The following is a 23,964-nucleotide window of genomic DNA, read 5'->3' as shown; positions in this document are numbered from 1 at the left end:
TGGAGCCAGCGATGTCAAACCAGATCTAACTCAAACTCAAACTTTGTAATGGATTGGAACAAGTGGCTACTAAATAAGGTAAATCTACTTGCATGGAAGGTGGAGATGGGTAGAATCACCACATCGGATGCTTTATATACGTGAAGGGTTATCGAAGAGGTACAGCAATGCCCTTTGTGTCAAGATCATCGAGAATCAAAGGAACATATTTTATCCTCGTGCTTCGTTGCAATGATAATTTGGCAATTTGTAAGCAAATGGTGCGGGATTGCTCTGGTGTATGCTTTCAAGGTAAAAGATCTCCTAAATTCTCATAAGGTAGCGGGGTAAACAACATAAAAAGAAAGGCTATCCGAGGGGTGATACTCACTGCTTATTGGTGCATTTGGAAGACAAGAAATGAGACCATTTATAGCAACTGAAGAGTCTCAATCAATAGACTCAACGAAGATATTGAGAGATGTAATTTTCACTTGGTTAATTAATATAGGGGAAATTAACAGGATTAGATTGGGAAAGTTGGTGTTCCTTTTCCTTTTCATAATATTTTGTAATTTGGTGTTTTTGTATCTTGGTGGCTGTTTCGTTTGATGAGCATCTTGCTTGTTGAATGATCGTAATAAAATTGATTGTTTTCGAAAAAAAAAGAGCCAATAATGAAACAGTTGTTAAAATATAATATGATCCAGATTCGAGAAAAGCGCTTTATTTTTAACCAATTAACTCATAATTTAGGGATGTTCAAAGAATCAAATTTCGAATACTCTAATTAATTGCATCGAGTTATTCGGCTTTTGAAGCTGAATTTGAATTAGAGTTGAAGTTCGATTACTGAACTAAAATCGAATCAAATTTTGAGTTTTTCGAGTCTGATTCGAAGATTGAACACCCCTAGTTATAAACTGTATCTACCTTTTCATGTATTTTAAACATGCTACAACTTATAATATGAACTAATAATTGGTAGATTGTTTATGACTAAGAGAAGGTTATAACGGTTTTGGTTATGGATCGATTCACCGTGAATTTGGGCCTAGCTAAAAGTAGCTCAAAATAATAATTGAGCATAATTTGATACTTTTTTTATACCCTTATCATTACATTTTCTTTTTTGTTTAACTAAATAATACTTTTTTTATACATTTATCATTACATTTTCTCTCTCATCTACTCACAACTAATTCAACAAATATTAAAAAAATAAATAGGTGTAAACAAAGTTTTACCAAATTTACAAGAATGATTACATTTTCTCTCTTCTTCCTATAAGCAAAATCCCCTCACATAATTTTAGAGGATGGACTGAGAATGCTCTTATGCTTTAGTGTCTACGTGTTGGTTTGAACTGTATTTCGTTTACACATGTAGAGTGCAATATCATTTTAGACATATTAGTAAAAAGATCTCATTTAATTAAGTACGCTATTTCTGGAGCAAGTACTTCTTCGCCCTCTTCTTGAAACGTGAACGCTAGTTCACGTTATTTGGGTTTTCTTTTTCGTTTGCTATGGAAACGTGAACGCTAGTTCATCTTGGTTTGAGCACTTAAGAGTACGTGTCCGGTTATATAGCACACAAATTTTAACTTCATTTTCTTAATTAATGAATGGACACGGGCAAAGAAAACATGTTCGTTTATGTATTTATGTTTGTTTGTTTATGTGTTTTTGTTCGCTTGTTCGGTATAAAGTCAAAATAAGACGAACGGTCGAAACAAATAAGTATACATTTGATTAGTTTACACCGTTAAATACATCAAATAAAGATACATGGGAGGAAGCAAGCATATGTATGACCACTAATAGACGTATCCTAATCCAAAGGTTACTTTATTTTGTTTATTCTTGTTATTTTGTATATAACATGATACTTGATAGTTAATACCCTAGTGGAATACATATTCCTTCATGGGCTTACAATATATTTCATGTCTATTTGTTCGTGTTATAGTGATCAATACCCCTGAAAACATCACATAGATAATCCATGAAAGCAGTTGGATATGGCATCATAGGATTCACCTTCTCAAACTCAAAGCTCACAACACCTAACTCTCCATCACTCTTTGGTTCAACATGAAATATGATCTTGAAGGACTTGTATATTTTGTCCACTAGCCTTGCTTCAAGCACCTTGAACACTATCTTGTGGTTTTCCTCATTAACCTCTTCTATTTCTTGCTTTATAACTTCCTTTTTTCCATCTTTAGTTTTCCATGAAAAAAAAAAACTTGTTAAAGTAACACAAATTTGTACTCTCGATCTTTCTAGCCGCTCAAAAAACCCTTTCTTTAATTTACATTTTAATTCACGCCATAAGTACACAGTTTAAAAGAAGGTTATTTTGTGCAAGAATGCGAATTTATGATACGAAACGAACCTTACATGAAATTGGTTGGTTTGGTTTAGTTTCATCGTGTTCATATCAATTTTTGTTCGAACATGTGGACACACTTAGCTAAATGGGTCCATTAAAGTTCTATAGTTGTGTGTGTTTTTGTTTTTGTTTTTTGAAGCTGTGTTTCCCGTAACAATTTAATTAAACTGACCGGATATGTTATAAGTTATGGCGAACATTACAAGGTTAACCAGAAACGGATCATCAAGTTTATAAGTTTAATGTTTAAATGCAATTATTCTATAAATATTTATACTATTAATGTACTTTGTAGTTTTAGAGATTAGCTTGACAGATAAAAGTAAAATTTCAGTTTAAGAAAGTCGTGTTCGCATCGATCACAAAAGACTCTTTTTCTTTAGATCATGTGTCCAACATAATTTCCGGGTTCATGTCAAACTTGACTCTAGACCATTTAAATCAACCACCTTTCAGAATAATATTAAGTTAGAACAATTATAAAAATATAGCATGTAAATATAGCTAGAAAAAGTTCATGCTAGTTAAGTAAATATATACCATAGGTAAAATTCCAGCAAATGACTGATCCAACGGCGCCCCATTGGCCTTCAACCAGAACGCAACTATGAACCTTATCAGGCAACGTCGAAGCGATGTCATTTGGTCTATTCCGAACAATATCATGTAACACGTCACCACCTGAATTGATCTCTACGTGCATCATCATCTTTCCAGCAAGAGCCATCTCTTTTATCGTTCAAAACTTTCGATAGTTTCTAAAATCGCTTCTTTGTTTGAGAGAGGGAGGCACGTATAGCTAATTCGAGTGTGCAAACATATAAGATACCTTAGCCTATAAATAGAAAGTTGTTAGCCTACTAGCTACATGATGTTTAACATGATATGTTTACATATTTTCTTTCATAAATATATCAATTATTATGATTGATGCAATTTCTATATGCTAATTAATGAAATAAATACATATGGTTGGGTCAACAATATCAAGTTGTTCAAAAATTCAATAATGCAACGCCGATGGCTAAAAATTTAGGGTCTAAACTTACGTCAATTTATTATTTGAGTGAACTGTGGTTTTCGTCCTTCTGATTTGTCTAAATCTGTGATTTTAGTTTAATAGTTTCAAATTTGCGATTCGTCCCCGTGGTTTCATTTTACTTACAGTTAAACCCGAATTCACTAATCCCGTTAAATATGGTCGTTAAACCCATCAGCGTGTCCTTCACGTGAGGGGCAGTTTTGTCCTTTTTCCCCAAAAAACACCACAGCCCCTCGCATGAGGGGGCTTGTGAACTAGGCCTTGGGTTTATTTGAGTCGGTTTGTATGGGTCGGTTTTGTGTTTAACCATGTGAAAACTGAAATATCAATTTTAGAAAGTGTTCGGTTTCGCTTTGTAACTTTTACATACGGTTGGTTTGGTTAAGTTTTTAGTTCTATATTTGTAGTCGACAAAAATTTACCCAAAATAATGAATTTACACATCAAACTTTTGTAAAAAAAAGGTATTTATTAATCACTTAAGAATAAATCTGAGCTTAAAAGTTTTGACTCTAGTGGGTTCTTTAAATTATGTGAGGGAGTTCTCTATTTTTTAGAGATGATTAAAAGTGGTTGTGAGAGGAGGAGTGACGAGTGATTCGTCAGGAGGATGTTAATCGAGTTAACGAATGGAAGTATAGTTGTTTAATCAACTAAATTTGGTGGAATTAGATAACTACTGTCATTTGTGTGATTGCAGAATAGAAGAGTTAAAGGATGATGTTATGAGAACATGGGTGAAAACGACGAAGAAATCGGAGCTAAAACGAGAGTGATATAAGGAAAACAAGAAACCGGAAACAAGCTCCACCGTGGCCCACGGTCCAATTGGAACAAGAAACTCAGAACCCACCATACTGTGGGTGGTATTTGGACCGTGGGGTGGACCGTGGACCACGGTCCAGGTCGTAACTGCCGGATTTATTCTTGCTTATTAGGCCGGTTCTCTTGTCTTTTCACTAGCTTTCAGTTGGTTTGACTGGGAGACGAATTGTTGAGTCCAAGACAATATTTTGGGTGATTGTAATTGTTATTGGTAGTGTTTGATTCGTTTGATGAAGACAATTGATACTATGATGATCAACAAAACCATGAGTGGCTAATTTCTTGGGTGTTTCTCTTGGATGTAAAGTTATTTACAAGACACTTTATGTTAATCGTTCTTGAATTTGGATTGATTGTCTAATTGTTTATGTTAGTATAATCATGATGTTTATGTGATTGTTTGTAATGTGTTCATATTGTTTAAACCTAATTTTAATCTATGCGTTCTTGGTGTCGTTGACAATTGATATTTAGTGGAAGGAATTAGGGTTAAAAATATTAATTGATTACCAAGTAACAACCTTGCGTTTGTCTAGGAATCTGAGTACTTAGTTCTTGATTAATCACAAACAACTACATGTACATAAACCCAAAATAGTATGGTTTATCCATTGAATGTTAACATAAGTGTTGCGTAATAACCCGAACTCCAAGAGGAATACTTGCTTAATTGAATGTTTACAACTTATTTGCTAGTTTATTTTAGTTAATAAAATCAAATCAAAATCAACTTGAAAATTATCTTTTGTCATTTACGTTTATATTAGTTTAATTGTTAAGCTACTTATTAACACATATTCCACAAACTCTTCGTGTTCGATACCCATTTACCGCTATCTATTTAGTTGTAATTGGTTTAAATTTGGGTGAGTCTTCGACCTCACGTCAAGTAGTGAGAAATTGTTACTGTTCATGGTTAAATTTGGAGAAACACGCTATTCACCTCTGTAATTTTTTTAATGTTTTTTAAAGTGGCTGTGAGTGAAGGAGAGAGAAAATGTAATGATAAAAGTATAAAAAAATATTATCTAATTGAAAATGAGGGAGAAAAGATGATTCTTTTAGTGTAATTATAGAGATGGAGAAGGAGAATGAACTGAGAATGCTCTAAGTGCACATGCACAAAGTTTGGGAAAAGTACGTTATTTAATTTGCTATTTTTAACCAATTAAACACTTTATTAGATAAAAATTTTTTGCCAGTTTCTTATAATTTCGGGTTAGATTATTGATGAACACGTATACAAACTATAAAGTTATGTAACATGACATGGTTTATGTAATCGGTTTATCTAAATAGGTAGCATAGATTTACGGATTGCAAATGGATTGATTCAAGTTGTAAACAAGTTCAACGTGGTGTAAAGGGAGACTAGTCGGCTTGTTTATTAATAACGACCTAAAACAAATGTCTTTAATAGAATGAGTCAAGACAAATTGATCAATTTACAACATGAACAATTTTAAACCAAACTCGTATCAGTCATCACACTTAATTTCATTTGATCTTAGATATATCCTGATTACTCAAAGTTAACAACACGGTAAATAGTATCACTTTAATAAGAAAATATGGGTTATTACTCGCATTTTGTAATTTATTTACCAGAAAACCCAGCTAACAGTAGTCAGCTTTTCCACGTGCCCTATTAAAGTTGCTCAAATGTTTTTTTTTAGTAGCCCATAGTTTAGGATCTTTAACGAATCAAACTTTGAATACTATAATTAGTCAAATCAATTTATTTGAACTTTGAAGCTTAGATTTGAATTCGAATTCGATCCGGAATTTTAAGGTTGGATTGAATTCAATTACTAAACTTGAATCTAATCTAATTTCGAGTTTTTTTAGTTCGATTCGAACATTAAACACCCCTAGTTGTAACTTGTACTTATCTTTTCATGCATTTTAAACGTGCTACAACTTATAATTTGGATTAAGAAGATTATGAATAAGACAAGGATATATAAAGATTCAAGATATATATAAAATATGAAGTTAATACTATTTGATAAAGATCGATACATATATCATATCAAGATCACAAAGATACATGACATTAAAAGGAAATTATATCACAAACAATTTATTATACAACCCAAATTAAGCAAAACCATCGGTTTTTATGAGCATCCATATCCTTAACAAGATTGCATTGTAATAAATTCAGATGTCTAATATCGTCAGGGGAAGTAACGGGATTAGAGCTATGAAACCACCAATCATGGCAGTATTGCGGTTGTGATTAGAGGTGATGAAAGGGTTTTAGAGATCAAGTTAACAATGTATCAACTTATAGAGAACATAATCTGGGGTTACACCGTAATCCAAAATTTGCATTATAACCTTTGAAAGTGTATGTCTTTTCGTATATAGACTTGTGTTTCTTCTTCGCTAATAAAATAAGACAATATTAGAGTATATCAATTTGGGATCACCAAGTCAACATGATTTATGAAACCACCACCAATTTCGGTATTTCAATGTGATATGTATTATGATTTGATATTACAAGGGGTGGTTTAAAAACCATCACTTGCTCCCACCAATACAAGTGTGCCACCCCATCACTTTCTATCACTAGTGATGAAATTTTGGTGGGGGTGGTGGTGTGGTGTGGTGTGATGGAATTTTTTTTTATATTTTTTTACAACTTAAAAATTAAAAACAATAGTAAATTAAAAAAAATAAAAGTTACATTAAACAATCTACTCCTCGTCCGAATTCGGAAATTCCAAACCTAAAGAACCTACAAGTTCAACTAGATCATATCTCAACTGATGGTGAATATCTTCGTTTCGCAGGTCTAATTGCACGTTCTCAGGAACAGGAACTTGAGTAAGAGGATCCGGCACCCAATCTGGAGAAATTGCACGCTCGTCTTCTTTTATTAGCATATTGTGCAATATGATGCATGCATATAATATGCTAGAGATCATGAGTTTTTTCATTGCACGAACCGGTCGACTAAGTATGCACCATCTACCCTTTAAGACACCGAAAGATCTCTCGACATCTTTTCTTGCCGATTCTTGCAACTTCTTGAACGCCTTTTCCTTGACCTCGACAGGAAACGAAAAGGCTTTCACAAAAACAGACCATGCCGGGTAGATACCATCGACAAGAAAGTAGCCACGTCTGTAATATCTCCCGTTGACAAAATATGGACAGAAGGATGCGGTACCATCTGTCACGCTTTGAAACAACGGTGATGTGTATAGAACACTTATGTCGTTGTTTGAGCCAGGAACACCAAAATAAGAATGCCAAATCCATAAATAATTTGACGCAACCGCTTCAAGTACGATAGTCGGTCGTTTGATATCACCCCTAACATACGCCCCTCGAAACTCCCGTGGACAATTCCTCCATTCGATATGTGTACAGTCGATGCTACCGAGCATCCCTGGAAAATGCCATCTAGTCTCATGCGCGGCGTAAAGACGTGTAATGTCGTGTCTTGTTGGTTTTCGTAGAAACTCTTTGCCATACAATTTAATAATCGCGTTACAAAAGAATTGCAGACATTCACGTGAAGTTCTCTGAGACATTTGTAAGTATTCATCGAATTGATCGGGTGGGTTACCTGTCGCTAATTGACGAATAGCGGATGTGCATTTTTGAAGCGCCGTAAAACTTCTTTGCCCCTCGCGTCGTAAGATTCTTGAAACCATTCTTCGCTTGCTTCGACGTCCGCTACAATCTTTAAAAATAAAGATTTCGGCAAACGAAACCGATCCCTGAACGTCTCGTCATTGTATTTCGGCTCCTCCACAAAATAGTCGTTCATTAGCACTTCGTGGGCATGTATACGATCACGATCCACCATTTTTTTCTTTGGACGGCTCGGGCATTCAAGTTCGTTATATAACAACGGGAACCATTCAACAATGTCATCGTCCGAAGACGAAGAGCTATCGGTGTCTAGCGGAAACGAGTTGCTCGGAAAATCCATATTTTTTTGTTTTGAATTGAAGTGGTGAAGAAATAGGTTTTTGTAGTAGAAGATTGAGAGTGTTTTGAGTTGGATTGAAATGGTTGTTAATTTATATTGTTTATTTTTTTTTTAATTACCCAACCCCAACGGTCACCCCCCTCCCCAACGTTCAAATTTATTGGTATTCACCACGTGATGGCTATCACGGCCGGACCCCCATCACGCGTGATGGGGGACCGGCGGCGGTGTTCGTGAGGCCATCACGTGTATAACGGACCACCCCCACTTCCCTAATAAGATACAATATGTCATAATACAATATAATTTAATATGATATCTTTTGAAGTGATGAGACTATATCATTTGACATAATAATAATAATAATAATAATAATAATAATAATAATCTAACTATACTATTATTTAACATAATAATAATTTAATAATAATAATAATAATAATAATAATTTAACTATACCATTAAAGCACCCTTCATTTGTGGTCTAGTGATAGGAGACTTGGGTTCTCCGGTGGGGACTCAAGTTCGAATCCCACTTGTGTCATATTTGGGTGAATATTGGCAATGAAGGATTTGGGCTAGGCCTTATGCAAAGGTTGTCAGTTCGAATCCTGAGCCCACTCAGGTTTTCGTCCCACCGTGTGTTACGTCAGAGAGTTCTGCTCTTGTGGTGGCAGTCGGTGGTATGGTTTCCTGGGGAACGCCCAAGCCAAACTCTGAAGCTAGCGTGGGTCTGGTTAAGACAACATAGTCCGGCCAGGGTGGGGCATCAGGGCCTCCAAATTTGGAGGCTGTGGTAGCCTAAATAAAAAGAAACTCGCCGTTCTAAAAAAAAACTATACTATTAAAGGAAAAAACAAGTGGTCAACATACCATTTAACTAAGCACTCCATATAGGATGCCAAATAGATGCCATGTCACTATTTCTTATTATATTATAGCACATGACCCGTAAGACTTTATAAAATTTTAAAAAATAAATTATTGTGTGATACGAATTTCAAACTCAAAACCTCATGTTTCAAACTAAATATACTTACCAATCCTACTAAAGTGGTAATTGTTTTATAATTTTTGACTTAACATATATAAATGTAATTTCTCTTTAAGTATAAAATCAAAATTATACTTAATTGTTAGCTTTTTCATAATTCACAATATCACATTGTCTTCTCATATCTCTTTAACATAAACATTTAAGATTGTTCATTATTTCTCTTTTCATTTTAAATATAATATAATATATTTTTATTGATTTTCTTTTACAACCAAACCTTAGTTTTTATAAATTTAGTTTTTAAATCAATGACAACATTTTGTCATAAATATCATCTTTATACACACAATATTTAATAACAATATTGGCATGAATATTTTATTTTTAAAATAAATCTAACACCAACGTTTTGTTTTCAACTTAAAATTATAGTACATACTATATCAAAAACTTATTAAAAAGGTCATAAATAAAAATTAATATATGAAATAACTGAATTTAAATATTACATATAATAATTTTTTATGTTAATTATATTTTTCACCTGTATAGAACACGAGCTCTAATGTCACACCCCGCCTTTGGGCCAAGGCGTGTGACTCACAGTTGGTACCATTTTTGTCAATTTATCAAAGTTTGCAGCGGAAAATGTTAATTTAAAATATTCATTTTCATAACAAAGGGAATTAAATACCCTTGATTGTTTTACAAAATTTACTTGTTTAAAAACAAGTTTAATATATGCATCATTACAAAATTAGTTGAGCCACCAGCTGCTTCTATGCCTAGTGATCTTTCTATCTCCACTGGCATATCCATCTCTATACCTTACTCTTGAGTACCTGAAAACAGTTTGAAAATACGTCTGCTATATGTTGATGAATACGCTGACTCAATAAAACATTTTCACAATTCGTAATGACACAACACCAATAGTGTTCAGCGACTCAGTGGGTCTCAATCTCATCGGAACTAAACATACGCACAAACCACATAATCGGACTTCACTCGCTCTAGAGACAGTCATTTGCCTCATGGTTAGTATGTCTGTAGTGTGCCCACTACAGTACATATATGTAAGGATCCAGACACATGTGTATTTTAGTCTGAGTGTTTAGTACTACCTTATATCAAAACGTTTTAGAGGATTTGAACCAACCCTCATGCAAATACTTTCATAACTCTTTACATATGGATAACAATCCATAGTTTATAAGAGTAAATATCTTTTCAAAAAGACAATACATAGATGTATTCACATCATAAAACATTTCACAGTATAAAAAGGTTGAACATATTCACCTTTTGTAATATCAATGTATCTCACTGACAAATGCCTGCTCTTTATCTCAGACCTATAGTACGAGAATAATATTTCATAAATAACTAGATCTACAATCTAGCTATAGACCTTAAGTCTATTTGCATAACTTTTACCTTGATATTCATTTCATTTTATAAAACATTTATATACTACGTTTCTTTATCATGAAGAAATGTAAATATATCTCATTTTTTCATTCATAAGAAATATCTTTATAATAAAGAATAATATTTTATTCATAACCTTATCTTATGAAAGCAATATTTCACTTATTATCTGATCAAGGTATAGACTATACCCCCGACTAGGGTCTAAGCCATATATAATAAAATAATCGGGCAGAACCCCTACCTTGTATGGCTTGTCTACGAAATGCTTAAACTTCGCGTGGGTAGCACTCCTACTTGCACGTACTTCTAGACAACTAACGTGTCGAAATGACGAGATTTTGGCACGAAAATCGAGGTAAAGTGTGTGTGATGCGATGGAGACTTCATCCCCATGGCTGCCTATTTATAGCCAGAATCTGTGCATCTTCGCGTATCACGAAGGACAAATATAGCCGCAATTATTATTATATTCCTTCGCGTATCGCGAAGTTGCTTCATAGCTTTGCTGAGTCAACCACTAGATCTGCCACGTGTCAGCACCGGATGAGGTTTCTTCATGCATCTTCGCGTATCGCGAAGGTGCTAAATTTTCATTTTCATCCCGGGTCTTTGGTTGCCTGTCACATCTTGATCATATCTCAAAAATACTAAAGCGGCCCTTATGCGGCTCGCGGTGATGCGAAGTGCAAAGTGCGCCATCAAAACGCCACATTACGCCCATCGCCCGGGTCCGTGTCCGTGTCTGTGTCCATGCGCGTCAGGTGCTTCGCACCCTCCGCTAGGACTAGTGAGAGTGGTTAGCCATACAAGAACATTACCATGGAAAATTCATTCCTTATAAAGTGTTTCCATTTCTTTCTCACTTTCCATAGGGATAGAGTTTTTTCTTATTTATTTCTTTAACATAAAATGCCTTCTTTTCTTTATCATACTTTTCCCATAAATTATCCCATGAATAATTTTAGTCCTTTAGCTTTATAAACTTGTCAAATTTGAACCAAAAGTTTGTGGGTGTTACATCTAACCTAGTTATTATTATTATTATTATGTAAAAAGCATTTATTAGGTGAACATTATTGTTGAAACTAAAATTTATATTAATTACATTCATCTTTCAATAGCTACCATATTTAGCTTTTCATTCTTCCCTCCATGGATGACTACTAATAAATTTTTTCTAATTCCCTCTAAAATTACTCTTTCATCTCTTCTAATTTTCCATCATTTTTTATTACCTTTCTATCTATTTTTTAAAGATCAAATAATATAAAGCATTATTATTATGCTTCAAATGGATGCACATGTTCTTTTTGATTTGAATGAGCTTCCTGTTGAAGAAGATGTTATTGAAGAACAAAGTGAAAACCAGAAAAATATTTGTGAGGAGCCATTTGTTGGTCAATGTTTTTTAAATAAAGAAGAGGCTCTTGTTTTTTTTATCAAAATTATGCAAGAACGAATGGGTTTTCCGTTCGAAAAGGGAGGCTTGTGAAAAATAAAGAAGATAGGAAAGACGTGATTTTTTTTTGTCATCGTGAAGGAAAACAGGAGCCTAAAAAAGACTACACAAAAAAATCAAGGAACAGAGGTTATGCAAGATGTGAATGCAAGGCCCACATAATAACATTAAGAAGAATTAACGAAATTTTTCAAGAAGAATGGCAAGTCACTAAGTTTATTGCTGAGCATAATCATGTTTTGTTGTTTACTCAAGAGGTTCGTTTTTTTACCATCTTATCGTAATATTACATTAGAAGATGAGAAATGTATACTTTTATTAAAAGAAGGAAGCTTGTCCGTTAAACAAATTATGCGGGTCATGGAGCTTGAAAAGAATGTAAGGCATGGAGAACTTTCTTTTCTTTAAAAGGATGTGTATAATTTTTTTACCAAAAGTCAAATATTACATTTAAAGAATGATGTAAGAGAGCTTTTTGAGTACCGTAGAAATGCTAAAAATGAAAATTTTGCATATGACATATCACCAATAAGTTTGATAGTTGGTTTACTTCAGTGTTAAAAAGTGAGTATTCAAGTTGGTGCATCGAGTTTTAAAACTTATATAAGTTAGAGTCGGTTGAAGAATTTGAGCAACAATGGCCATTAGTAATTGCAAAATTCAATCTCAACGAGAATAAGCATGTGACAGCGTTGTATCAAATTAAAACATTTTGGGTTCCAAGTTATCTTCATGGCTTTTTCTTTGGTGGCATGATGACTACTGGAAGATCTGAGAGTATGAATTCGTTTATAAAAATGTTTATATCTTCCCGTACATGTTTAAGCGAGTTTATTAGACAAGTGAGTACCAGTATTTAGTTTATTGCATTTTATTTTTTTATTGCATTTTTTCAATAAAAACAATTTTTACTAATCTTTTTACTCATAATTTTATAGGTTGATCTTGCCATTGAAGATGTTGGGCAGAAACAAATGCATGATGGTATGTTAGAAAAATATCAAGAGTTGCATTTGAAATCATTATCACCGTTGGAAAATCAAGGTTACCAAGTGTTGACTCCATTTGCGTTCAAAAGTTTCAAGATCAGCTTGCTCTAGCGGTTCAATATTCGGCATGAACAGAAAATGACACAAGTTTTATTGTCAAGCATTACAAAGCGGCTCGATGGCATAAGGTGGTTTGGGATGGTAAGATGGCTGAATGCACTTGCAAAAACTTTGAATTTGTCGGTATACTTTGTCGTCATGTCTTGAGTGTTCTTCTCCATACGGGTTGCTTTGAAATTCCTTTTAGTTATTGGCTATCACGATGGAGACGAGAAGAGGCTCAATTCAATAACGTCTCTCAATTACACCAAGAAGGAACTTTGGATATTACATCATCTTTTATAAAAAATAGTGATCCTATAACTAATGTAATTGAGTTGGTTCAATGTCCTGTTATCTCAAAAACAACGGGACGACCTAAGCAAAAGTGAATGAAAAGTGGAAAGGAATTAACGAGACAAGTAAAACATTGCAAACTTTGTAGATCTTCTAGTCACAACTTCAGCACATGTCCAGAGCGGCATGGTTCTGATGATGCTAATAATGCTCAACAATTGGCTACTAAAAAAAAATTTATATGCACAGTGAAGTAGATTGCAACCCCATCTTACATTATAAATGTTGAAAATGCTTTTTTTTGTTATCATATAATAATGAAATTACTTCTTCTTTTGGTTTCTAAACTTTTATATTTTAATATTAAAAAGTCATTGTTAGTTTGGGTGTACAAAAAAAAGTCACTTTCAAATTTGAGAAATTCTTTACATATAAATAAATAGAAATATGGTGGGAGATGAAAGAGTAATTTCAGAGGGAATTAGAAAAAAATTATTTAGTAGTCATCCATGAAGGGAATATATAAGAGGGAAGAATGAAAAGTTAAATATGGTAGTTATTAAAAGATAAATGTAATTAATATAAAATTTTAGTTTCAACAAGAATATTCACCTAATAAATGCTTCTTACATGTGCCATTAGGGCACATGTTAGAAAATCTCTATTATTATTATAAAATAGTTATTGTTATTTTGTTAAAAAGATACTTAAAGTTAAATATCACCTAAGTTCTAGACGATGTTTTTATGAGGTTTATTGGATTTTAATAATCCCTATTGAATGATGTTAGCCGATAATAATCCCTATTTATTTTATAGCCACCAGAGGTCCCAAATTTAAAAAAGTTGGCCTCTAATGGTCCCCCATTAAAAAGGACTTAACGGCGTTATGCTTTTATCCGAATTTCAAACTAATGTTTTTAGGGTTTTTGATCGGAAGGAGGATACGATTCGATTGGTCTAAAACTTAGCTTGAAACGTTGATCCAAACGGCTTGATTTTTGTTAATTGTAAGTTCAAAGACCCGAATCGAAGCATTGTTTCATCATTTTTGAGCGCTTTCGAACTAAATTTTACATTAGTTGACTCGTATTCTCATTTCGATCAAAAGCCCTAAAACATTAGCTTGAAATTCAGAAAAAAGTTTAACGACGTTATATCTTTTTTAACGGGGGACCATTGGGGGCCAACTTTTTTAAATTTGGGACCGCTGGTGACGATAAAATAAATAGGGATTATCGGCCAATACCATTAAATAGGGATTACTAAAATCCAATAAACCTTTTATTTTTACTAATTAAGAGTTCACATTAGTTCATTACCTGTTCTCATTTTCTTTCTCGACAAAATTCAAATAATCAAACTTAGTAACTAGTGGCAAAAGATTCAACTTTGTTACAATCCTGTAATTTACACAGTGATTTATGTTAAAAATATTATAGATAAAATCATAAAAACATCTACACAATTAATGATTCACGTGTCATTCAAATCGGATCGATTATAATTCGTTAAAGGAGTAGAAAAAAGAACTTGATTTAAAGTTCAATTTAAAGCTCTCTTGTTAAATTGATTATCCATTGATTTAACTTTCTATGATTCGGAATGTAAAATTCCACAAGTTGCATAATCAAATAGAGACGAAAACCTTGTATAACCAGAATTTATTCAAAGGGTTTACAAATAACAATCAAACAAACTAGAGTAATAATGATCTCTAGTAATCAAAGATTGAAAAGAAACAAAGGTAACCCAAATGATTCTGGAGACAATGTCTCAGTAGAATGCTTCAATAGAGTGAATGATTTTTGTGAGGAAGAAGATCGTGTCTCTGCCTCTTTGAAGGAGATTATGGTTCCTTTTATAAATGGAGGAGTATGAGGCAAGAACATAAATGGTCCATCAAGATCCCAATAAATAAGCAACGGCTCCAACTTTACTTTTATAACATAATCACCTTTTACTTCTTTCTTTATATATACGTCACAAAATGAAAACCATAAAAAGAAATTAGAAAAATAAATAAACAAAAGGAATTAGAAGTGATTATTTTAACACTGAAACATGCATTTTCATGCATGTACTTTGACCTATCTTTCCTATTTTGAGAATCAATACTTTGGTTATTTCAAAAACAATGCAAAGATAGTATAAGCTGATAACATTGAAAATTTCTCTTGCCATAGGATCTCCCCATTTTTTTTCTTGTCTCTCTATGTTATTTCATACATCTCTATCTTTTAAATAATCGTATAATTTATAGAAAATACTATTTATACTAATAAAATACATTTATTTTAATTTCACTTAAGAAACTTAAAATTTTAATGATGTAACTTCAATATAATAGTAAAAGGAGATTAACTTACATTAAACTGTTTTGGCGTATCTTCAAAACCCAATTATATATTAAATTTTACATATTTTTGAATTTTTTTAAAGGTGTAATGTCTTTTATTGATCTCAACCATCATCTTTTGGTCGCTGCTCGCTCCAACTAAGGAATTGGATATTGACAGTCCCACTTTAATGTGTTTGTTTCCAACTGTCAGCGATTAACAAAATCATAATGTTGTTACTTGCAGATCGCCGGGAAACGATTTTGGCTGGAAAATTCACATTTTTTGCCGGTAAACTTAACCCGAACACCATCAAATGACTCACAACAAACCATCCACCACCATTTGAGCACCACCAATTGATTCCGACAATGGTTCTAGGGTTCTAATGACTTCAATAATTAGAGTTTGCGGTTTGAGAGATATAGCACACAATCAAGCAATTATTCTAAGTAACACATAACTAGAGTTTACGATTTGAGAATCCAAGTCTTAAATCATTTTTGATTAAGTATGCATGCTACCCCCAAAGTATAAAAGAGAGAAACGGGGATGAAATTACTCACTTGGACATAGTGACCTTAATGAAGAAAACTTAGAATAATAGTCTTAAAGAAAGCGAGCCGACCGTTTAACGTGTGTGTCCTAGATTAAAGACCTTGAGTTAATGTTGAGTCTTGATGATGAAATATAATGGCATGAAAATCTCTAAAACAAAGCTTGGGTTTTTAGGAGTTTAAGCTATGTATTTTACAAAATGCGGTTAAATAAAGTAAACATTACATAGAATGAGTTTGATATGAAACCGGGTCTTTGATGCTTAGTTTTATTCAACCTTTTTTAAGTTTTACATATGGGAGTTGGCTTAGTGCTAGAGTGCACGATCTCGCTAATGTAAGCATCAAGATTCGACTTTTAAAGATTTGTTTGGTTTAGTCAGTTTGAGGCTTGATAAAGTAACAAATCCACATCCAACTTACAAAAACATTTGAATATATGCTTGACTTCAATAAAATCAGTAGCTTAAACAAGTTTGAGGATTTCTATTAATTAAAGTCCCAAACTTGAGTTTAAGCGAGTGTAAGTAGGCCCGATCTCAGTATAAACCCAAGTTTGGTTGTGGCACACCATAATCAAAGAAATATAAATAACACAAAGTGCAGCATGAGTTAAAAAGGTTCGGAAAGATTTTTGGTGGTTTGAACGGTGACTAGCTCGTTAAGACGAGCAGTTCGACTTTTACTCGATTTTCACCCAAAACTTGGTTTAAGCTAAGATTTGTTCCAACACTTTCAAAATCTTAAGTAACATGAGTAATATAAAATAAAACATAACTAAAAAGATAAGTTTAACTTTTGGTGGTTCGAACATTAACTAATTCGTTAAAACGAGTGTTCGGTTTTACTCGGTTTTTACCCGAAATTTGGGTTCAAGACAAGATTTGTTCTATATTTTTATATCAACCATATAATAACTAAATATAAAGAAAAATTCAAATCTAAAGTGCTCCATACAATATGTTTGTTTAAAAGTTAAATAAAGTGCTTAACCGAGTGTTCGGTTTTGGTTCGGTTCTTGACTCGGTATGAAACCGAGGACAGTTACCACATATCCAAAACCATTGAAAAAAAATAAAGTAAAATTTTCAGATCCAAACTCATATGTGAAAGTTAAGCGAGCAAACTTCCCGAAAACAAGCAAAACGGGTCGGAAAATGCATAAATATGAGTTTAAATACCCAAAAACCTTAAATAAGGGTGAAAATAGTTTTCTTAACATAAAATAACTTAGAACAACTAAAAATATCAAAAACATATACCCGAAAAGAATTGAAATGCAAGATTCGGTTCCGTTGACTATTAAAGCCTACCTTAAGCAAAACTAGCTAGAACAACTTGAAAGATCAAACACTGTGAGAGAAGAAGATGAAAATGAGTAGAGAAAAATGGCTGAGATAAAGAGGTATTTATAGGGGAGGATTAGGGTTTGAGATAATGATGCATAAACTTATCAGTTGGATAAACCGATGCACTTTGATTCTTTTTATTTCAAATGATTTTCGATTTAAATAAAGTATGATCAGGGATAAAAACATGCTTTGAGGGTTCTAGAATAATTGCGGGTTGAGTCTTGGTCGGATTGATTGGTTAGAACACGAGTTCGGGCCTTAAACGAGCTTAAACGAAACAAAAAAATGTTTAAAAAAATGATTTTTTTTGTTGAACTGAACTGTGGGCTGCTGCGAAGCGGGCTGAGGCCAACCCTACGCATCACGTGAGGTGGGGTTCTCGGCTAAACTTTGCTTTTTTGTCAATTTTAGTCCCTGTAATTCGTTTTGGTCGTTTTGAGCAGAAAAGAATCGTTTTAAACACCGTTAAAGACTTTAGAACGAAACGACAAGTATGAAACATGATTATAACATAAAAAATTCTTTGTTTTGTTAATATCCAATGATCCGAAGGCCAAAATAGGTTAGGTTTACAATACAAAAATGAGTATAAATGCGAACTGAAAATGATGAATGCCATAGTATTCCCTACTTTTGAAAATTTCGTCCCAAATTAGGAAGTAGCCGCGACAAAGAGATGCGGGTACTTTTCTTTTATAACGTCTTCGTGTTTCGAAGTAAATTCTGTGCCACGCAGTGATTCCCAACGGACGTAGACTAACCAAATGCGGCTTCACTTTGTTTGTTACTCATTACGATCCATGATTTCAACGGGTCTTGTAAGGCCAATATTTGTGACTTGCGATATCAAATTACGAAACCCATTATTTATTCACGGTCAAGATAATAATTAATGTCGGCGAGAATTCCGGACACGAGACGAGAACTTCGTGCACGCGTTTAGCTTTAACGGGAAGAATGCTTCTAGAATGTTTTTAGTTTAGCTTTAAATAGGACTTTGTTTGTCATTTATGTGTGTGTTTTTATAGTGTAAACAACTACCCAAGGGGAGCTCATCTTGGGTGGGATCGGTTTGTTTTAATATTATGAATCTTTCGTACCGATTACGAGATCGTTCCTTTATTTTATCGTTATATTATTTATGTTCGGTCGTTTGTTTCATCGCACCCGTCTCGAGCGTTTATCAAGAATAAAGCCGTTCGTTGTCGTATCTGGTTTCGGGACCTACAATTGGTATCAGAACGGGTCGAATCTTATGATTCAACTTTGTTCTTGATATTCGGGTTCTATTTCCGCTATTACCCGAACTGAGACGTTAAATTTCTTGAAGATTTGGAAATAAAGTTTGATGTTTGGAAATAAAGTTTGAAGATTTGGGAAAATAAAGGTGTTTGAAGTTCGTCTTTGTAGATCCGGTGTTTCGGGACCGTTCCGCCATGCGCCGAAAGTCCGACGAGCCTAGGTTTTTCTCCGGTGACGATTCCAGAGATTGAAGATGTAAAAAATCAAACTCTGACATGAGTGTCGGTTATCTCGGCTTGTTCAAGGAGGTCGGTATTTCGGTGACGTGTGGGCCAAAAACTATGCTATGGCAGCGGCGGCTCGTGGTGGGTGGTAGATGTTGGCAGCGTTTAATGGTGAATATGGGTGGAATGACCACCACTGATCTGGTGGTGGTGGTGCCGGAGCCTGGTATGCCGGCGGCTGTTTGCCGGTGACCGGTACTTATGGTGGAGGATGATGGCGGTAGTGAACGGCGTAAGAAATAAAGAAGAAAGGAGGGCGGCGGTGCTAGGTGGCCGTGGATGGGGTGGCCGGAGGCAGGAAATCGTTTTTACGGCGCCGGTTGGTGAGGATGCCGGCTGGGATTGTTTGATGATGATGTTGGAGATATGATGTTGGATGTGGCCGGCGGTGGAGATAGTTACGGCGGAGGAGGTGAGATAGATGGAGGCTTTGGTGGCCGGTAATAGGGTTTCTGGTAGGTACCGGAGCTCCGGCGGATTTTCCGGCGACCGACTTCCTCAGATGGCAGATGAGGGCCGGAACTAAGTGCTCTATCTATACCTGTTTTGTGCCCTATTCGGTAATTGGGCTGAGAACACTTGGGCTTATGTGTGTGATATGGGCCAGAAGTTAATCACTCAACTTGGGCTGCCCAAATTGATCAAGAAACAGGCCAGTCCACTTCTTTCTTATTTGGGCTGCTGAGATTAATATTTTTTTTTGCCACATTTTTGCAAGATGTTTTCGGGCCGAGAAATAATTGTTTGCGGTTTAACCAAATTGAAGAAAGTCAAATTTCTTCAGGTTTTGTATTGTTTAACCGTGTTCAAAATTTGTTATTTCTAAGGCGTTCGAGAAGTTGGATCCGAAAGGTGACCTTCGAACAAAATAATAACTTTTGTTCATTTGATCGATGAAGCCGGTAATTCGAGATTGATTTGTAGAAATTCAAGCTCATCTCATGCCTATATACAAGCGAGAACTACTTCAACATTAAATATAGGTGGGTCATACCTTGAGGGGGTGAATTGAAACGAAGAGGCTTCGATTTATCGGGTGACTTGTGAAGATGCGAGACACGGTGAGACAAAGTTTTGATATCACAAGTCAAGGGGGTGATTGTAAGGCCAATATTTGTGACTTGCGATATCAAATTACGAAGCCCATTATTTATTCACGGTCAAGATAATATTAATGTCGGCGAGAATTCCGGACACGAGACGAGAACTTCGTGCACGCGTTTAGCTTTAACGGGAAGAATGCTTCTAGAATGTTTTTAGTTTAGCTTTAAATAGGACTTTGTTTGTCATCTATGTGTGTGTTTTTATAGTGTAAACAACCACCCAAGGGGAGCTCACCTTGGGTGGGATCGGTTTGTTTTAATATTATGAATCTTTCGTACCAATTACGAGATCGTTCCTTTATTTTCTCGTTATATTATTTATGTTCGGTCGTTTGTTTCATCGCACCCGTCTCGAGCGTTTATCAAGAACAAAGCCATTCGTTGTCGGATCTGGTTTCGGGACCTACAGGTCTTTCAACCATGTGCATTGTTTTGTCGATACGCACTTCGTCGAGGGGTATGTGAAGATTATCCTCGGCTAAGCACTTTTTGAGGTTTGAGACAAATTGCAACAATAATAACATTAAAAATATATAAATACAAATTGCATTTAATTAATAAGTTTACAACTTCCTCCGACTACTTGTAGTCAACATATATGGGACGGGCAGATGCTGAAGATGGTGTCCCGGTCACAACAAATCGGAATTTCGTAGATCATATCCCGAATATATGCCCGCTCCTTCCTCCCTAGAAATCATCATCATCCTCAGGATGTTGAGTGACGTCCTTCCCATACCGAGCAAGCATGAATCTTCCATAGGCTTCCTACAATTTATCAAAACAACACGATTTTGCCTATACTAAGAGTTTAGAAAATAACTAACTAAAATGATAAATTTATCTTCTGCAAAAAACTCAAGTTATCTTTATCATTTTAGTTAGTTATTGTCTAAACTCTTAGTATACGCAAAATCTTGTTGGTCTTAATTGTGCAATACAAGTTTGGATGAAAGTAATGAGTTGACGTTTACGTAATTAGTTAATAGTTCGTTTTAGTGTCTTCTATAATGTAAAATAGTTAAGGGGTTATAGCGAAACACTTAAACTATATACATGTGATTAACGGTCATACATAACTGCATTACAGTTATCTCCTAATATAATCCGTGTCTATCCCAAATATTGTGTTGATTGAGTTTGTGTATATACAGATGCCGACGTAAACATTACAGAGGTGTCTTGTTAGATCAAGTACGATTCGTTTTTATGGTTTTATCCTATCTTTGTATTGTTCTTGTTATGTTCTTGATTAACTGTTTGAATCGTGCTCTTCTGGGTCCTATATTTCTTTGATGACTGTTTACAATAATTGAAGATGACACTAAATCTGTTATTTTGAGGCAAATTGAACTTAAAACTATTCAAAAAAGGGTTGCGGCGCATTTCGTTACCCGCTTATCTACCACTTTATTGTAATTTTTTGAGTTTAGCAATGAAAATGATTACTTAAAAAAATAATAAATAATAAGGTCACTAGGAATATTAACTTATACATGTTAAATGATAAGCATTCTGGTGGAGGTTGGATCCTTGGAGAGTATTAATGGCTGGAAAGAAGACTTAAATGGCATAATGTTCCCATCACATGCAGGAATAAAACATAGTGAAGGCAGATATGGGATCTCACACAATACTAAAGATAAAAATATATTGTGTGGGGCAGCCAGTATTTCTATATAAGCCCAACAGTGTTTGATATACTATCAAGAAAAGATGGCTTTATCAGGAAAGTTAATCGGTTATGTAGACGTCAGTAAAGACAGTGATGTCTTTCATGAGTTCTTTAGGCATGACCCACGCAAGATGATTGCAATAACCCCTGACAGGGTTCATGATTGTGAGCTGCTTGAGGGTGAGAGAGGGGCCGTTGGATCTATCATCTCTTGGCAGTATACTCATGGTACGTCCTGACTTCTGTCTTCTCGAATCCAGCTTGTGTATTTCATACATTTTTTCTGTTCTGAGAATAATTTTTTTCTTTTAATGATAAACGATAGTGTTTACATTGAAATTGAAGGCAAAATAACCACAAGTTGTGCCGCTAGCCTCTTTAGATATATAGCAAAACTAAGTTGTTTAAAAATTACATTCATAAAAAGATAATAAACACAGAATGAAAACTGGTATAGTGTTTTATTAAATGAACCTAATTATACAATCTAAAGAAGACTTGTTGTCCACGTGACATTCAACTATGTCCTCCACATATGATATCAAGTAGATGCTATGTTAGTTATTTCCTATTAAATCCTAATTATCATCTAATATTTTAAATAATAAATAAACTATTGCATTACATGGACCTGATTTCTAATTTTACTGTCCCACGACCCGTTTTCAATAGCCAAACCAACTAACAATAGTCGCTTGGTAAAATTTTAAAAAATAAATTATTGTGTAATACAATCTCAAACCCAAGACCTCATGTTTAAAACCGAAGATGTTTTCCAACTCTACTTAAATGGTAATTGTGTTAGATTTCTTGATTTAACATATATAAATATCTTTCTCTATAAGCATAAACCAAAACTCTATAAACTTAAAACCAAAATTAGATTCATCTTCTACAATTAATAAATTCGACCTTTAATATTTTTAGACTATCTAATATTGAATATTTTTAAATTAATTATAACATCATCCAGCTCAACGTCCGGTCTGAACTGTATTATAGAGTTGCCACTATTTAGAAAACTGTATTATTATTATTATTATTATTATTATTATTATTATTATTATTATTATTATTATTATGTCTTAACTATAACCTACTTGATGACATTTTCTTGCATTTCTGCATGAACAAAGAGGGTGTTGATAACTAGCGTATATGTTTATATGTTTCCGTATATGTTTAGCGTATATGATAACTAGCATATATGCTTATATGTTTCCGTATATGTTTCCTTATCTATAAATACTAATTTGTAATCACGTTTACATTTGAATGAGAATCATGATTTGAATTTTACAGAGGGAAAGAAGAAAGTGGCAAAAAATATAATTGAATCAGTGAACGAGAAAAACCACATGATTGTGTTCAAGGTAGTCGGTGGAGAGCTAGTCGATGAGCTCTACAAGCGGTTCACGATCATTTTTCATGTCGAACCAAAGGGTGATAAGCAGGTGGCTGCATGGACCTTTGAGTTTGAGAGGCCTGATACAAGTGTACCATATCCAATTTCTTTGATGGATTATATATGCAATCTTACTAAGGATCTGGATGCTCATCACATCACTAAGTAGTTCTGCAAACGCTAATCAAACATAAGTGGATGAATGTTTTGCTTAATTTGTGTGTGAAAGAATAAATTAAGGATGGCAACTTGAGTAATAAGTTTAGAGGTATCAAGTATGCCTTATTGTGTGAGTGTATGTTGTATCAACAAATGGCTTCTTGTTAAATTCCTTTTGATATTATATGCATGAATTTATGATTGCTGGAGGTAAATACGTTCAAATTTGGCACTATTTGTAAACTTTTCATGTGTTGGGATTAATCCCTGTCAATATGCGAATGGAATAAACCTAGTAACGTGTTCATTACAGGAAGTACATATAATTGCTAGATGTTGGCAGCAGTTATTAACGAGGGAAATACATAACCATTAAACA

The 23,964-nt window shown here is 34.2% G+C and overlaps 2 protein-coding genes across 2 annotated transcripts; one reads left to right on the top strand and one right to left on the bottom strand.

Annotated features, from left to right (window-relative positions):
• Positions 1 to 1,931: 1,931 nt before the first annotated feature.
• Positions 1,932 to 3,370, bottom strand: LOC143619065 (MLP-like protein 31). The gene is made up of 2 exons (XM_077091089.1): positions 2,917 to 3,370; positions 1,932 to 2,203 (listed from the first exon to the last, which is right to left on the bottom strand). The coding sequence occupies exons 1-2, from the start codon at positions 3,101 to 3,103 to the stop codon at positions 1,932 to 1,934; spliced, it is 459 nt and encodes a 152-aa protein (XP_076947204.1). The 5' UTR covers positions 3,104 to 3,370.
• An 18,692-nt stretch (positions 3,371 to 22,062) lies between these two features.
• On the top strand, positions 22,063 to 23,595 carry LOC143619064 (kirola-like). Its single transcript, XM_077091088.1, has 2 exons — positions 22,063 to 22,249; positions 23,324 to 23,595. Exons 1-2 carry the CDS (start codon positions 22,063 to 22,065, stop codon positions 23,593 to 23,595), a joined length of 459 nt encoding a protein of 152 aa, XP_076947203.1.
• Positions 23,596 to 23,964: the final 369 nt, after the last annotated feature.

Source organism: Bidens hawaiensis, unplaced genomic scaffold (assembly GCF_021521415.1).
Source record: "Bidens hawaiensis isolate Kalapana, Puna unplaced genomic scaffold, B.hawaiensis_p1.1 tig00002414_1, whole genome shotgun sequence".
Lineage (NCBI taxonomy): Eukaryota > Viridiplantae > Streptophyta > Magnoliopsida > Asterales > Asteraceae > Bidens > Bidens hawaiensis.
The sequence above is the reverse complement of the archived record's forward strand: the minus strand, read 5'-3'. Positions and strand labels throughout refer to the sequence as shown.

Coding starts and splice junctions, on each gene's coding strand:
- LOC143619065 (XM_077091089.1), bottom strand. CDS start 3,103: ATGGCTCTTGCTGGAAAGATGATGATGCACGTAGAGATCAATTCAGGT. Junction 2,204..2,916: donor TTGCTGGAATTTTACCTATG/GTATATATTTAC, acceptor GGAAAACTAAAG/ATGGAAAAAAGGAAGTTATA.
- LOC143619064 (XM_077091088.1), top strand. CDS start 22,063: ATGGCTTTATCAGGAAAGTTAATCGGTTATGTAGACGTCAGTAAAGAC. Junction 22,250..23,323: donor CTCTTGGCAGTATACTCATG/GTACGTCCTGAC, acceptor TGAATTTTACAG/AGGGAAAGAAGAAAGTGGCA.